This window comes from Oncorhynchus tshawytscha, linkage group LG16, assembly GCF_018296145.1.
Source record: "Oncorhynchus tshawytscha isolate Ot180627B linkage group LG16, Otsh_v2.0, whole genome shotgun sequence".
Classification (NCBI taxonomy): Eukaryota; Metazoa; Chordata; class Actinopteri; order Salmoniformes; family Salmonidae; genus Oncorhynchus; species Oncorhynchus tshawytscha.
The window spans coordinates 55,423,014-55,441,061 of NC_056444.1; the positions used below are offsets into that span (position 1 = coordinate 55,423,014).

The 18,048-nt window shown below is 44.0% G+C and overlaps 1 protein-coding gene across 4 annotated transcripts in view; it reads right to left on the reverse strand.

Moving 5' to 3' along the window:
- Positions 1–2,295: 2,295 nt before the first annotated feature.
- LOC112215952 (kazrin-A) overlaps positions 2,296–18,048 on the reverse strand; it is a 208,784-nt gene continuing 193,031 nt past the window's right edge. For all 4 annotated transcript variants that reach the window (XM_042299371.1, XM_042299372.1, XM_042299374.1 and 1 more), the window contains 7 exons: positions 12,159–12,364; positions 11,696–11,814; positions 9,613–9,844; positions 6,054–6,155; positions 5,061–5,227; positions 4,132–4,312; positions 2,296–3,422 (listed from right to left, as the gene is read on the reverse strand). In XM_042299371.1, the coding sequence (XP_042155305.1) occupies positions 3,264–3,422; positions 4,132–4,312; positions 5,061–5,227; positions 6,054–6,155; positions 9,613–9,844; positions 11,696–11,814; positions 12,159–12,364 (1,166 nt within the window). In that variant the 3' untranslated portion in view covers positions 2,296–3,263. The remainder of the gene's footprint in view (positions 3,423–4,131; positions 4,313–5,060; positions 5,228–6,053; positions 6,156–9,612; positions 9,845–11,695; positions 11,815–12,158; positions 12,365–18,048) is intronic.

Here is an 18,048-nt window from a genome sequence, read left to right on the forward strand (position 1 = left end):
GAAAAAGTGTGTGTGCAAATGTAGAAGAGTGGGGGGGTAGGCAATAAATAGGCCCTATATGTGAAAACAATTACAATTTAGCATTAATACTGGAGTGATCGATGTGCAGATGATGTGCAAGTAGAGATACTGGGGTGCAAAAGAGCAAGAGGGTAAGTAATAATATGGGGATGAGGTAGTCGGGTGTGCTATTTACAGATTGGCTGTGTACAGGTACAGTGATCGGTAAGCTGCTCTGACAGCTGATGCTTAAAGTTAGAGAGGGAGATATAAGACTCCAGCTTCAGAGATTTTTCAGTCATTGGCAACAGAGAACTGGAAGGAAAGGCGGCCAAAGGAAGTGTTGGCTTTGGGGATAACCAGTGCAATATACCTGCTGGAGCGTGTGCTACGGGCGGGTGTTGCTATGGTGACCAGTGAGATGAGATAATGTGGGGCTTTACCTAGCAAAGACTTATAGATGACCTGCAGCCAGTGGGTTTGGCAACGGATATGTAGTGAGGGCCAGCCAACGAGAGCATACAGGTCAAAATGGTGGGTAGTATATGGAGCTTTGGTGATAAAATGAATGGCACTGTGATAGACTACATCCAGTGTCGGGGGCTATTTTGTAAATGACATCACCAAAGTCAAGGATCGGTAGGAGTCAGTTTTACGAGGGTATGTTTGTTGGCATGAGTGAAGGAGGCTTTGTTTGCGAAATAGGAAGCCAATTCTAGATTTAACTTTGGATTGGAGATGCTTAATGTGAGTTTGTTACCAGGATGTTGGTAACCCGTTGTATAAAAGTGATAATGCCCTCAAAGCCGGTGTTTTGAGGATATATTGGCACGGTTTGGCCAACAACACCCGTGCCAATATATCCTCCAAACACCGGCTTCAAGGGCATTATCACTTAATTGAGGTTGAGTAGGGAGAGTGAATAGACCAGCCAAGACAGACACCCATGCTGGGAAAGGATGTCATGAATCGTTTGAGCTGCCATAAGATAAACATCACGTCAACACTTCACTATGAATGCTATACACCATAATGACAAAAACAGAAGCTGCTCCGTTCATCATGGTGACTTTGAAGTATTGGGGAAGTAATGTAGCATACGGGTCTCTAGGATTTTCTTCCCCTTCATATGATACCTGTTCTGGTTCCTGTTGCTATCCTTCCTGTTCTGGGGGCGCCACTCAGACAGAGGGAGGTGGAAGGCCACTGCAGAGGAGGTCTGAAATTGCTCACTTCTTGGAGCTGGCAATGTCTATCAGAGAAATATACTCAGCCTCAAAATTGCTTGTAATATTTCCAGTGTATTCCCCAAAAACATTGGGCACCTTTTATATGGCCTTTATTGCAGTCACAGCATGCAGATTATCAGATCTAATAATGCTGTGTAACATCTCAGGAACTCCACTGATATGACGACCTTGAACATAACCAATGTTTTGTACTGTTAACATCCTCTCATACTTATATCCGACACACTGCAATGACAAAAAGCCAAGAGCAGTGGGTGGCCGCGGTGTGTTAGCGATCACCTGCCGGGTGTCGACAAACAGTGGCTGTTTGTGCTTTTTCAACATGTAGAATTGTCGGGAAATGAACAGAAAATGATGGCCGATATTCTAGTCAGAGGCAAAAGGAAGGATATGATCACCCTAGTTTACATGGCAGATGAATGGGTTTGTTCTACACAATGCATTAAGTTCTGAATGTTTTGTAGCATTGCACCCTCCTGAACAGGTCCCTGGACATCCCATAATAATTAACTTTTTTATCGGAAGAGGGTGGGTGGTGCCAATGAGGGCTTTGTCCCCTTCTGCAGTCAGTCATTCAGACACATTCACAGCATGCAGCCAGGAAGAGGTTGATTTAATGCCTCTGTTTGGGCTGCGTCATTCCAGTGTAACCATGGCGATGCAGTTATCCTGAATTAGAGGAGGAAGTGGCATCATCAAACATGGACAAGAGCCACATTTTCCCCACAGATTACTACTATGAGGGAGGGTATGAGAGAGATGACTCATTGGTGCACTCTGTGGCCTGTTCTTCAACTGTTACTCCCAGAATGTACACACACACACACACACACACACACACACACACACACACACACACACACACACACACACACACACACACACACACACACACACACACACACACACACACACACACACACCCACACACCCTCTTCAGAATATATATCTTTATTGCATTCATTCATTCTTTGATTTCTTTCTCATCCAGCCCATCGTTTTCTACCTGTTGTGCTTCTACTGGAAGACCAATTACTCATGTCTGTCATTGAAAATAAGTAATTTTAATAACCCACGTGCCATGTTAATGGTTTTATTGAATGTATCAAATGTCACGAGGGAGTGTTCATTTTAGTTTAGACACAACAGTGTATATTAACAAACTGAAAAAAGACGATCAAACATACAGTTAATACAACTTCAAGTTTAAGTTTTCATCTTAGACAATGTCCATAGTCCCAGTTCGCAAGGCATCTGAGACAATGTCCATAGTCCCAGTTCGCAATGCATCTGAGACAATGTCCATAGTCCCAGTTCGCAAGGCATCTGAGACAATGTCCATAGTCCCAGTTCGCAAGGCATCTGAGACAATGTCCATAGTCCCAGTTCGCAAGGCATCTGAGACAATGTCCATAGTCCCAGTTCGCAAGGCATCTGAGACAATGTCCATAGTCCCAGTTCGCAAGGCATCTGAGACAGTTTCTGTAACACCATGTTTGAATTAAACATCAAAAAGACATTTGCTATAAATCTCACTTGAATAGTTTTCTTTTGTTAATTTGCAATGAATCAGGAAAGTACCCTGTACACAAACACATGACCATATTTCCTCATCAGCTCTTCTTTTTGAGAAACAGGCCCGTCCTCAATAAGAACTACTAAACACCAACTAATCGCCGAGCCATTTCCTGTTTAAAAAACCTTTGCACATAATGCAAATACAAAAATAAAAGCCTATTCAGTTTAAGTTTGTTTCCATGGGATAGACGTGTGTCCTCACAAAGGTCAGATTATTCGACAAATACCAGTGAGAGATGTAAAGAGTTGCTCTTAGACTATAAATGGGAAAAAGATTCCTTCTCTCTCGAAAATAGTGTATTCTGACCAACAAAGGCTCCATCTTTCAAAAAGTACAGTAAACATCACTCGTCTGGCATCCCACAAAGCATTGTTGTCTTGTGCCGTACTGTAGGCACAGATGTCACATGTCGATGACCTCACACGTCGATGACCTCACACATTGGTGACCTCGATGCCCGAGTGTTTGTGGATTGGACTCCCCTCTGTCCTGGGCGGAGCTTCGTCACAAGCCTCTCTCGGCAGCGAGCCGTAGCTGCTATGACAACTCAAGTCCCGCCCACTGTGGGCTTTGGGGCTGAACCCTAAAGGAGGCTGGGGGAGGAGAAGGAAGTCAGGCCCTGTTCAAATACTTTGAAAATGCATCCTTACTTCCTCCCTTTCTTGAAGTCATCACTGATCTGACCTGTTTGGATTGGTGAAAACGAAATAGTGGAACCTGTTTTTACCTATCCAGTAATGTTAGATCAGTGGTTACTCCAAGGGGAAAGAAACAAACAAGGCTTCATTTAGCTTTTCTATAGAGTAGGCCTATAGCCCAAGGGAGATAGTCCTTTACTATGTAACCGACATCGTCGCTTCCTCAAGGCTTCAAACTGAGAATATCGGACACACATTAATGACGTATTTCCCTTGGGCTATAGGTTTACACTATATGAAAGCAAATACAAGAGGAACGAAGAGGGACATTCTGGCTTCAAGGCCTTTTTAAACACAATAAAGACTTGAAGCTAAAACATCGTTACAGGAATTTATTTGACAGAGTCAGTGCACTTTGAAGGGATAGTTCAGAGAAATGACATATACAGATATTTGTTCCCTTGCCATCAAAGCTGTCTATGGACAAGGAGCGACTGCAATCCACACTTTGGGTTTGTTAAACTAGCCACGGCCAACAAATGCTAATTATTAGCATTGGATTTAACCGAACTATGCCTTTAATCAACATTTTATTGTTTACATTCAAGTTTGACAGAGTTAACAAAAGAGCAAATTTTCATCCGTAGTCTAGGGGAGTGCCCACCTTGACGGCCCGTCTCCTGAGGGAGCCTTCGTCATCCGGGTGTGTGTGGCGGTTGGTGGAGCTGGTGGGCCGGCCCAGGGAGGCGTGCCGTAAGGGTGTGGGTGGGGAGGCGTGGCGTAGAGGCGTTGGCGGGGTGCTCATTGTCCCCAGCCTATCATGGTTTTGCTGTAGACCTCCTGACCTGGGGTGTCAGGGTCAGGAGGGAGGGGAGGAATGGGTACATTATTGATTGACTAGGTACAGATTATTGATGAGCAGATTCCTTACTGATTATGTAGTTATTTAAGCAGCCGTTCTTAGCCAGAGTGATTAGCATGTGATGAACCTCTCCATTTTCCACTCTGAATCTGTCCTGACTTGAATCTGTCCTGACTGAAACAGATCGGTGTCCTGCACACGTGATCCCACAAGTCCCCTCTTTAATTAGGTTAAGCAAGAGATGTTGTCTATTCATCCCTATTTTTCATCCCTTTCCCTGACAATAATGCTGCCATTTAATCAACTGCCATTTAAATCTTACAGCGCCTGAGAGGGATGCAGACAGGTGGACTTCCACTCTGTCACTTAACCCAGCCGTACTGCAGAGTGGGGATCAACGTAGATAAACCATACATCTTCACCCTTACTCTCTCCCTCTCTGTTTCTCTGATCTTTTCTCTTTGATTCTCCCTTAAACTACATGAATTTAATCTAACCACATTTCCCTCATGACTTTGGTCTTAGCTGTATCCCTCCCTCCCTCCCTCCCTCCCTCCCTCCCTCCCTCCCTCCCTCCCTCCCTCCCTCCCTCCCTCCCTCCCTCCCTCCCTCCCTCCCTCCCTCCCTCCCTCCCTCCCTCCCTCCCTCCCTCTCCCACTTATTTGTCACCTCCCTCCCTCCCTCCCTCTCCCACTTATTTGTCATCTCTCTCTCGCTCTCCATTGCATCACCTGGCTGAACTGATGAGGACCTTCATCTCCTCGGTGAGGTGGCGGCGAATCATGTGCTTGTTGCCGGGTATACCCAATGCCGTTGCCATGGAGTCTGTGTTGAAGGAGGGGTCTAGCACCATTACAGCCCCGTGAACTCCACTGTTCTGGAGACTGTCAGCAAACTCCTACGCAGGATGAGGAGGGAGAGGGACAAAAACGTTTTTTTAAGGGTTCCTAAAAATGTAAAATAACAGGGCCGTCATTATAAATAGGAATGGGTTCTTAATTGACTTGCCTGGTTAAATAAGGTTGAATAAAAATGTAATGGAGATTTTAAAAAGCATACTAACCCAACATTTTCAATGTGCACGCATGCAGTGTTGTTCTATCTGCCCACAGTAACCCTCAACATTTGATTGAATAGGGGTTTGACTGACAATATTGAGTTGGGCTCTTCAGATGAAAACATCTTTGATTTTCATAGTTGTTCTGAACTAAATGTAGTCAATATCAATAGAAGGGATATCATAAGCAAAAACTCCTGTCTACTATCCATTTATTGAAGCCGTGACTCACTGTGCAGTAACCACAGAGATGACGAGCGGTTCAGAATTGATCACAAAGGTCCTTTCCTTTATCTTTCTGCACAGACAGGGAGTGTCAATAAACCTGACGCAATTTCCTACACTCCCCCATGCATATAACAACACATAAAAGCTCTCTGTCTATTGTCAATAAACACACAATGATCTCTTAGCATGATTTGAATTGGTTTGCAGTATGCACAATTCTGTTTTAATGCATACTTTGTGTATAGAATGATTGGTAACCTTTTGTAAGCAAATGTAACCATTTGTAAGCTTTTTCAGGTTAAATACTGACACCGGTCAGATCTTATCCTAAGTGTCAAAGATGTATCAATGAGGACCGAGTGTAAACGTCAGATACCATGTTTTCACAGTACTTGATTGTGCCAGTGTTGTTGGGATGATAATGAACCCTAGACCCCACCTTAAGGTCAATGTCTCGGACCCACTTAACGACCCGATGACACGTCCATACCACGGGATCCAGGTTCTGATGCTCACACTGAGCCCGTCTGGCCTGGAGGGCCTGGAGAGAGTTGAGACGCACGCACGCACACATACACACCACATTTAATTTGACATTCAAATAAACTTTACTTCCACCCATAGATCACAGATGTGTGTCCGAGTGAATGAAATTACATGTATTGTAGCCAACATGTATACACACATACATATCTGTAACGTCTACAGTGCATTCGGAAAGTATTCAGAACCCTTGACTTTTTTCAAATTTTGTTACGTTACAGCCTTATTCTAAAATAGATTAAAAAAAAACATTTTTCCCCTTCATCAATCTGCACACAATACCCCATAACGACAAAGCAAGAACTGGTTTGCAGAAATGTTTGCAAATGTAAAAAAAAAAAAAAAAAAAACTTAAAGATCACATTTACATACCATAAGTATTTAGACCCTTTACTTGGTACTTTGTTAAAGCACCTTTGGCAGCGATAACAGCCTCGAGTATTCTTGGGTATGACGCTACAAGCTTGGCACACCTGTTTTTGGGGATTTTCTCCCATTCTTCTCTGCAGATCCTCTCAAGCTCTGTCAGGTTGGATGGGGAGCATTGGTGCACAGCTATTTTCAGGTCTCTTCAGAAATGTTAGATCGGGTTCAAGTCCAGGCTCTGGCTGGGCCACTCAAGGACTTTCAGAGACTTGTCCCAAAGCCACTTCTGCGTTGTCTTGGCTGTGTGCTTAGTGTCGTTGTTCTGTTGGAAGGTGAACTTTCACCTCAGTCTGAGGTACTGAGTGCTCTAGAGCAGGTTTTCATCAAGCATCTCTCTATACTCAGTTCATCTTTCCCTCGATCCCAACTAGTCTCCCAGTCGCTGCTGCTGAAAAACACCCTCACAGCATGAGGATGTCAACACCATGCTTCACCATAAGGATGGTGCCAGGTTTCCTCCAGACGTGACACTTGGTATTCAGGCCAAAGAGTTCAATCTTGGTTTCATCAGACCAGAAAATCTTGTTTCTCATGGTCTGAGTCCTTTAGGTGCCCTTTGGCCAGGCAGCCAGCTCTAGGAAGAGTCTTGTTGGTTCCAAACTTCTTCCATTTAATGAATGATCGAGGCCACTGTGTTCTTGGGGCCCTTCAATGCTGCAGAAATGTTTTGGTACCCTTCCCCAGATCTGTGCCTCAACACAATCCTGTCTCAAATTCCTTTGACCTCATGGCTTGGGTTTTTCTCTGATATGCAGTGTCAACTGTGGGACTTTATTTTTATTTAACATTTATTTAACTAGGCAAGTCAGTTAAGAACAAATTCTAATTTACAATGAAGGCCTACCCCGGCCAAACCTTGACAACGCTGGGCCAATTGTGCGCCTCCCTATGGGACTCCCAATCACAGCCAGATGTGATGCAACATGGATTCGAGCCAGGTACTGCAGTGACACTTCTTGTACTGAGATGCAGTCTCTTAGACCACTGCGCCACTCGGGAGCCCTTTATATACTATACCAGTCAAAAGTTTGGACACACCTACTCATTCCAGGTTTTTTTAAATTTATTTTTTACTATTTTCTACATTGTAGAATAATAGTGACGACATCAAAACTATGAAATTACACATATGGAATCATGCAGTAACCAAAAAAGTGTAAAAAATATATTTTATATTTTATAAAAATATATTTTATATTTGAGATTCTTTAAAGTAGCCATCCTTTGCCTTGATGACAGCTATTCACAGTCTTGGCATTCTCTCAACCAGCTTCATGAGGTAGTCACCTCAAATGCATTTCAATCAACAGTTGTGCCTTGTTAAAAGTTAATTTGTGGAATTTCTTTCTTTCTTAATGCATTTGAGCCAATCAGTTGTGTTGTGACAAGGTAGGGGTGGTATACAGAAGATAGCCCTATTTGGTAAAAGACCAAGTTCATATTATGGCAAGAACAGCTCAAATAAGCAAAGAGAAACGATAGTCCATCATTACTTTCAGACATGAAGATCAGTCAATCCAGAACATTTCAAGTTTCTTCAAGTGCAGTACCAAAAACCATCAAGTGCTATGATGAAACTGGCTCTCATGAGGACCGCCACAGTTAGGAGGACCTAGAGTTAACTTTGCTGCAGAGGATAAGTTCATTAGAGTTAACTGCACCACAAATTGCAGCCCAAATAAATGCTTCACAGAGTTCAAGTAACAGACACATTTCAACATCAACTGTTCAGATTAGACTGCGTGAATCAAGCCTTCATGGTAGAATTGCTGCAAAGAAATCACATCTACAGGACACCAATAAAATAAGATACTTGCTTGGGCCAAGAAACACGAGCAATAGACATGTGGAAATCTGTCCTTTGTTCTGGAGTCCAAATGGAAGATTTTTGGTTCCAACCGCTATGTCTTTGTGAGACTCAGAGTAGGCGAAAGGATGATCTCTGCATGTGTGGTTCCCATCGTGAAACACAAAGGAGGTGTGATGGTGTGAGGGGGGGGGCTTTGCTGATGACACTGTTGTGATTTATTTTGAATTCAAGATACAATTAATCAGCATAGCTACCACAGCATTCTGCAGAGATCCGCTATCCCATCTGGTTTGCGCTTAGTTGGACTACCATTTGTTTTTCAATGGGACAATGACCCAAAACACACCTCCAGGTTGTGTAAGGGCTTTTTGACCAAGAAGGAGAGGGATGGTGCTGAATCAGATGACCTGGCCTTTGAGATGGTTTGAGATGAGTTGGACTGCAGAGTGAAGGAAAAGCAGCCAACAAGTGTTCACCATATGTGGGAACTCCTTTAAGACTGTTGGACAAGCTTTCTTCATGAAGCTGGTTGAGAGAATGCCAAGAGTGTGCAAAGCTGTCATCAAGGCAAAGGGTGGCTATTTTGAAGAATCTCAAATATAAAATATATTTTGATTTGTTTAACACTTTTTTGGTTACTAAATTATTCCATATGTGTTATTTCATAGTTTTGATGTCTCAACTATTATTATACAATGTAGAAAATAGTTTTAAAAAATAAAGAAAAACCCTTGGATGAGAAGGTGTGTCCAAAATTTTGACTGGTATACTGTAGATTGGTGTGTGCCTTTCCAAGTCAAGCCTAATCAATTGAATTTACTACAGGCGGACTCCAATCAAGTTGTAGAAACAGCTCAAGGATGATCATTGGAAACATGATGCATCTGAGATCAATTTCGAATCTCATAGCAAAGTATATACTTATGTAAATACGGTACTTCTGGTTTTTATATATTTACAAATATTTCTAAAAACCTGTTTTCGCTTTGTAATTATGGGGTATTGTGTGTAGATTGATGAGGATTTATATTTATTTGATCCATTTTAAAATAAGGCAGTAAAATAACAAAATGTGGAAAAAGGGAAGGGATCTGAATACTTCCCGAATGCACTGTATATCTGTATGTCCAGTATGTAAGCTCAGTGCACTTTTGAACATGTCATGTATTGGTAATGTTTATGTATAGCATATACAGTTTGCTGTTTGCATGACACCTACCTCCTTATCGAAGTGGAGTGTGTGCAGCAGCTCGATGCCCAGCACCAGGCTGACCTGGTGGGCCTTCTTGGTGACATTGAGGGACCTCTCAAGGTCCCGGCGCGTCAGGGAGTTGAGCATGCGCCCATCCACCAGGTGTGTGTGGAAGGCCTGAGAGTACTGTGGCAGCCCTACGTCACTCAGCCAGGCCTTGGCCACCCAGTGGTGGTCCATGTCTCCAGCCTTGGACAGCCTGGAGCGAAAAGAGAGAAGAAAAGATGAGAAGAGATTTAAAAAAGACAGAGGTCAGGTCTGGTAAAGAGATGATCAACATTTTGTACGCCATAAAAAGTATTTTTCGGGTTGAAAAGTATAATGAACAAAAATATAAACACAACATAAAACAATTTCAAAATTGTTTTACAGTTCATTTCAAGAAATCAGTCAATTAAAATAAATTCATTAGGCCCTAATGGCTGGGAAGGGGCGTAGCCATGGGAGAGCCTGGGAACGCAAAGGCCCACCCACTGGGGAGCCGGGCCCAGCCAATCAGAATACGTTTTTTTTTCCACACAAAAGGGAAGCCGTTGGTGGAGGTCCAATTCTCTAAAATGACGTTTGAGGCGGCTTATGGTAGAGAAATTAACATTCAATTCTCTAGCAACAGCTCTGGTGGACATTCTTGCAGTCAGCATGCCAATTGGCCACTTTTTGTTGTTGTTGTACCTTTACCCCTTTTTTCTCCCCAATTGGTAGTTGCGGTCTTGTCCCATCACTGCAATTCCCCTATGGACACGGGAGAGGTCAAGGTCGGGAGCCATGCGTCTTTCAAAACACGACCGTGCCAAGCCAAACTGCTAGCTTAACTCAGAAGCCGGACGCACCAATGTGTTGGAGGACACACCGTCCAGCTGGCAACTGAAGTCAGTTTTCTGGCACCTGGCCAACAAGGAGTTGCTATAGCGCGATGGGACAAGGAAATCCCGACCCGACCAAACCCTCCCCTAACATGACGCTCGGCCAATTGTGCGCCGCCTCATGGGTCTCCAGGACACGTCCGGTTGTGACACTGCCTGGGATCGAACCCGGGTCTGTAGTGACGCCTCAAGCACTGCGATGCAGTGACTTAGACCGGTGCGTCACTTGGGAGGCCCCAATCTCTCAAACTTGAGACATCTGGGGCATAGTGTTACGTGACAAACTGCACATTTTTTGAGTCGCCTTTAATTGTCCACAGCACAGCACAGCACAGCACAAATCAAATTTATTTATATAGCCCTTCGTACATCAGCTGATATCTGAAAGTGCTGTACAGAAACCCAGCCTAAAACCTCAAACAGCAAGCAATGCAGGTGTAGAAGCAATGCAAGGTGCACCTGTGTAATGATCATGCTGTTTAATCAACTGCTTGATATGCCACACCTGTCAGGTGGATGAATTATCTTGGCAAATAAGAAATGCTCACTAACAGGGATGTAAATAATTTGTGCACAACATTTTTGCGAAACAGGGCTTTTTGTGCAAACGTCAGCCTGACGTGATTGAAATCAGTTTTGCTCTCTGCGGTGTAAAGAGTATATCCTCCATATTGGACTTGTATTCCCAGACAGTGGTGTTGGGGTAGTTCATTCCAATTCCAGCCACTCCAGAGGTTGAATTGAATCCATGTCCAATCCAACATACAGGAGCTAGCCTGGAATTGACCTAAACTCTACTTGAAAGCAATAACATTACAACTTACATTCTGGTGTTAACTGCTTTGGAACGCTTGGTGGCAATGGCTCGATTTACAAATCTGTGTTTGCCAAACCCTGTATATCTCTAGCTCTGATGAACGTTTAACCTTGCTAACATTAGTGTGCCTGTCACATATGGTGTTATGCAGTTTGATAGAATAGTGTTATTCATGTTTTACCATCTCACACTTGATGTAGCAAACAGCTACTGTATATTTGTGAAGTAGTAGAGTAAACCTTTAACCGCAGATCCAGAGTCAGAAATTATTTTACCCTCCCAATGTTTAAGGTTAAGATTTGGGGTTGGGTAATCTGATGCTAGAGCTGTTTTTTGTGTGAGAGGGAGTATGAGGAGCTGAGCATCTCACCCCCTGCCGCTCTCGGCTTCCCTGTAGTCCTCGATGGCCAGCCGGAGCTTCCTGCGGTGCATAGAACTGGTGACCCCTAACCCCAGCTCCAGGTCCTCATCTGACAGGCCCAGCAGTACCTGCAAAGGGGTCAAAGGTCAAACCACACTCTATTGTAGCTGTAGTGGATTTCCAGATTGTGATTTCACAAGTACCTTTGATTTACGCTGCAGCATGTAATGGATGGGTGGAGTTGACAATTGATTTAGAAACGGACAATCTCTTGACGGAAAGTCTCCAGGCTCCAGCACACACAACCAATCTGTCAATTTCTGTATCAAATGTCAACTCTCTCCACCGTCAGGACATGCTGATGTGAAAATCAAATGAATCAACCTCTGAAATGGATATCCAGAAAGCCACATGGTTTTGATTGAATACTGGCCTAAGTCTTCCTACAGTTTGACGTCATCTCGGATCATACCTTGCCACTCTTCACATTCTCTGAGCAGGCGCGAATGTACATGGGCATCGCCATGACGACCTCCAGCCAGGCCTGCACGGTGCCCGCCCTCCACAGCGACATGGGCATGCCACGGGCAAGCTCCACCTGCTGGAGGCGGTCCAGCTGATCCTCCCCGTCCGATAGGCTGAGACTGAGGCGGGTGGGGCTTGAGAGACTGTCTGAGTCTGGATAGGTGGGCGAGGGGGAGTGGGAGGAGAGATATGAGCAGGATGATTTTGGAAGATGAGAGAGTGGTAGTAAGGGGGCAGTGGCTCTTCTATAAGAACAGACAAGGATCATAGTAACCAAAAGGAGACAGAGAGCCCTTGCTCTGCTGTTTGGCTTCTGTTTATGAGACAGAACTTTGGAATGATATAACACAGTTTGACTACTTGACAGCTCTAGCGCAGAGCCCAACCCAATAGTTTGCCAGGGCTCAAAACTGTTTGTAAAGAAACTATTCAAAGTTTCAAATAAACTTATGAAGTATTTACGAAGTCCATGCAAAGAGTAGCTGTTAAACACCGCAGGGCCATTACGTTAAAGCTGTTAAACACCGCTTAGCCATTATGCCTTATCTGTCAATATTAGCCTGCAAGACCAGCTCCTTAACAACAGAGAGGAGCAAACCCGCACCGTAATAATGATATAGTATTGTACTTTGTTATGAACGCAATTGTGTAAGCAAGTGAGGTCCCTATATATCATAGCTAGGGTCATTAGTTGAATAGGGAGAGTTTATTAACTATCTGATCAACGTGTAGGAATGCAGTCTCCCTCAGAAGCAATATCCCCTTTGCCTTGTTAGTGAATACGCCAGCAGGTGGCGGTCTAAGGCTTCTTTGGCATGAACTTCTACTGTATAAACGAATGGTATCGTCCCTCAGTGAAAAAAAAGTATTATCATTAAAATATGTACAACATAAAGGTAATTTTTCCTGTAGCAATAATCACACAACTCATCAGAAATACCAGGGTTATGTAGTCCTTATCATTGAAATAAGAATGACACAAGAATAATGAGATGATCACTTCAACGTTTCTGTCATCAGCCTTATACTGTAGCAGATTCACATTGCTTTTTTAAATTACCCACTCAACGACAATGTTGTAAGCTGTCTTCAGTCCTTCTGGAAAATTGCTGCCATTTTTTTGGCCGGCGGGCGGGCGGGAGGGGGGGCACCAAATGAAGAATTACTTATAATTACATTATGGCTAAGAGCCTAGTCATATCCCAAGGTAAGGACACAGAAGAATGGAGGAATTGTCCTGCTAGCTTCTTGAAAGGGCCTCCACTCTCTATGGCTGCTTTGTATTCACACTTGGTTGCATAATAAAGATGTGAAAACATTGCAGCACAACCCCATAGGCTATACTATCAGCACAGAACAGGTGTTTCAGTCTCAGTGGGTGTCTGGCAAAACAGAACAACAGGTATTCATTCTGCACAGTTTCCTCCCCAATGATTTCCTTCACCATTCCTTCAGTCTTTCTTGATTCACGGCAGGAAGTGTAGCAAAGAAAAAAATGAAACTTTCAGAGATGGTACATTCATTATAGTGTTTGGTTCATGCAAACAAACATCCTGCTAATTGGTCAGTAAAAGTTCAAGTTTGACATTGCTAGTAGACACTTTCTGTATCCCCTCCACGATAGCATGTACTGTTTCTCAAACAACCTAATAATTAGCTACGAGCTAGAGTAACGCACACATTTGAGCAGACTGTCTGTTTAGGTGCATGCTTATAATACTATATATATATATATATAACCTTTTCACACTACTGAGCCAAGCCAAGCTGAGCCAGCACTGTACGGTTCGGGTCGGCACGATAGCGTGAAAAGAGTATTTAAATAGAGCAGTTGAGTGAGGTTATCTCTGGGACCCTCCCACCCAGTCCAGATGGCTGCTTCAGTTTAACCAGCATGGGAAGGAGCCAAGACGGGCACCACAAATTCAAAACCACCAGCCTCCACTGTCCAACAGACATTTGAAGAGCAACCAGTTGCCATGGAGACGGGCCAGTCTGTCTGCGTTGGGAGCAGTTTGTGCGTGACACTGTGAGAATGTTTCATTACACCCTGCTCAACACTCACTCTGTGTTTTGAAACAATAATACCAAAGGCGATGCACCTGGATTTATACATTGATTTGATATGCTGTACTATAAAACAGATGAACAACAGCCATTGTCCTCCAAAAAACAAAACTAGACTCTCACTTGTGAAAGTGTCTACGACTGTCTACAACCCCTATTAATAAATATGAGGGCTAAGGGCTACTTCTAAACAGATTATATTACCCCATGTTGACCCTCCATGGAGATATGCGCTCCCTCTGACTTTTGTGATAAAGCTTATCAAATTAACGGAGATGTTGGAGGCAATCCCACTGGGCACAAACTGGTTGAATCAGCGTTGTTTCAAAATCATTTGCCCTCGTGTTGTGATGTGGAAGCTATGTGGGAAAAAGTCATCGACATACACGGTTGTTTTGAGGGTAAAAATTCAATAACAGGATTATGTCATCATGGTAATCACATTTCATCATGGACATAATGAATTTTGAATTTGTACCTTTGAAACAACGTCAGAACGTCAACATTATATCCACTATGAGAAAAAGAAAAATAGGCTGGGCAGCACCTCCTGTTGGAGAATCGATCTATCTTCAGCTACCCTTTGCTCCCCCATCCTAGCCATGCTTAGCTATTATATTTGTCACTGACTGTGACCAATGTGCTATTAAAAGAATGATTATTGAGAGATCTCCACTTGAAAACAAAATAGATTCACTGTTGCTATCAAAGTCATTCCAAAGGGTAGGTTAACTGAGATAATGAAATGGGACCATACTTTATCACTCATATCATCAATGATGCTATTTAGACCTAAATGGCATTTTCAAAGTAATCAACAGCTATTGTTTCAATTCAGCCCAGAATTCAACTAAAACAGACAATACAATAGACCTAGGGTTTCAACCTCTGGTTAATTTAAAATGTAATGATATTTAGTCATGTTGAATTGTGTTTGGTTGTCAAGGTAACCACATATCAACATTTGAAGGAGCTGTATCTTCTGCTTGGATAGTTCCATACGTGCCACCTGACTTAGTCTGGCTTTAATTCCAGCTTGTATACACATCTATAATCGATATGTTGGATTCGCGTATCCATCTCAAAAAAACAAGTTAATGAATAGGACTAAGTCAAATCAAACTTTCTTAAAAGTTCATATAAAGTTCGATTTGATTGGATTTAAATGCATTTAGTCCTGGAATAATAACCAGACTAGGTCAGTGGCACAGAGGGATCTATCCAAGCAGAAGACACATTTCCTTCAAATGTTGATATTTGGTTGCGTTTAAACAACAAACACAATTCAGTATAACTTCTGAAGTACAATAAATAGCCTATTAACTTGCCGACAAGTTTGATTTACAAATACTATGTTGGTTTCACATCTCCAACTAAATTAAAGTTAAAGAATGGTAGTGAATCCAATCAAGCTCTTGTTATTGTTTTGAATGTGCGTAATACGTCTTGGTGATTCAATAGCCTAGTTAATCATCACGTCTTTTAACACACTATCTATGTTTTGCTTAGTCTGGCATTAACCCAGAACTAGCAAAAGGCAGAAGATCTCTCTTGCTGCTGCTGACAAGAACTGCATGTAAGTTGTTCTTCTACATCATAATAAATATATGTCTGCATCAATAGCGGTGCGTGGGTAAAAATCACCGGGGAAGGAAGCCAAGACAGGAAAAAAAGCCAAATTGTGTTGTGATAATTGCGTTGTTTGCTCTATAACCTGTTAGTTCATATGCCTTGCCACTGTTGATATATATATATATATATATATATATATATAGGCCCAAGGCCGAGACAATAAGAAGACAGAGTGGCAGAATAAATTCAACCACACCTGTGTTTCATCACAAAACCGGAGAGCAACATCTGTCCTGTGAAGTCCACTAAGCATATTGCATGTAACAAACAGTTACATGACCTACAGCAAGGTCAAGAAAGCTGATGTTTCCGACATTTTCGGACCACTAAACAACTATTGATTTAGAACCCCAGAGAGTTACTGCAAGTCGCAAAGTGTTAAACAGGAGCTGCCTTCACTATTCCAGCACAATTTCAACTTCAACATCATCAAATCACCTATGCTTCATCTAATACAGCGACAACTAAACGATAACAAAAACAATTTAGTCCAATCAACGTCAGCTAAATATGATGAGGCTGTGATTTGTGTGAAATGTTGACGTTGAAAGGGTGCTGGATCAATAGTTGTTAATCAGTCTGGCGGAAACATTAACTTGCTTCAGCATGCTGTGGGGGTGGGTAGTCTATGTTCTTTTTTCTATGTAGTATTTATGTGTTTGGCCTGGTATAGTTCTCAATCAGAGGCCGGTGTCGTTCGTTGTCTCTGATTGAGAATCATACTTAGGTAGCCTGTTTTCCCCATTTTAGTTGTGGGTGATTATTTTCTGTTGTGTATCTGCACCATACAGAACTGTTTCGTTTTCGTTTCTGTCTTTCACTTTGTTATTTTGTATTTTTGTGTTCAGTGTCTTTTCATTAAAAATGATTAACACTTACCACGTTGCACATTGGTCCGATCTGTTATACTTCTCGTCAGAGGAAGACAAATTTCATTACAGAATCACCCACCACAACCGGACCAAGCAGCGTGGTAACCAGGAGCAGAGGGTTCTGGACTCCTTGACATGGGAGGAGATTTTGGACGGAAAGGGACCTTGGGCATAGGCTGGGGAATATCGCCGCCCCCGGGAAGAGCTGGAGGCAGCCAAAGCCGAGAGGCGGCATCATGAGGAGCTAGCACGGCAGTGCAACAAGGACAAGAGGCAGCCCCAAAAATGTCTTGGGTGGGGGGCACACAGGGAGTGTGGCTAAGTCAGGTAGGAGACCTGAGCCAAATCCCCGTGCTTACCGTGGAGAGAGGTGGACCGGGCAGGCTCCGTGTTATGCCGTGAGGCACACGGTGTCCCCAGTGCGCAGGCATAGCCCGGTGCGCTACATTGCAGCGCCTCGTATCGGCCGGGCTAGAGTGGGCATCGCGCCAGGTGCTAAGAAGCCAGCTTAGCGCATCTGGTCTCCAGTGCGTCTCCTCGGCCCGGGGTATATGGCACCAGCCCTACGCACGGTGTCCCCGGTAAGCCAGCACAGCCCAGTGCGGTCTGTTCCACCCCGCCGCATTGGCCGGGCTACGGGGAGTATCCAGTCAGGACAGGTTGTGCAGGCTCAGTGCCCGAGACCTCCACTGCGCCTCCACGGTCCGGTCCATCCGGTGCCTCCTCCACGCACCAGGCCTCCGGTGGCAGCCCCACGCACCAGGCTGTCTCTCCGTCTCCTCCCTCCAGGTGCTCCCTCCTGTCCAGCGCTGCCAGAGCCGCCCGTCAATCAGGAGCTGCCAGAGCCGCCCGTCTGTCCTGAGCTGCCAGAGTCGCCCATCTGTCCTGAGCTGCCAGAGCCGCCCATCTGTCCTGAGCTGCCAGAGCCGCCCGTTAGTCAAGAGTTGCCAGAGCCGCCCATCTATTTGGGACCCGCTGCAAGGGTCTCCAGTCCGAGGTCGGCGGCGAGGTTCGCCGCTCTAAAGGCGCCACTGAAGCGGGCAAAAAAGCGGGCAAAGACTATGGGGGAGTGGGGTCGACGTCCCGTGCTAGAGCCGCCAACGCGGTCAGACGGGCGGCACAGTCTGCAAAACATCACTCAGAGGAGATCTGCATGGAGGAATGGGCCAAAATACCAGCAACAGTGTGTGAAAACCTTGTGAAGACTTACAGAAAACGTTTGACCTCTGTCATTGCCAACAAAGGGTATATAACAAAGTATTGAGA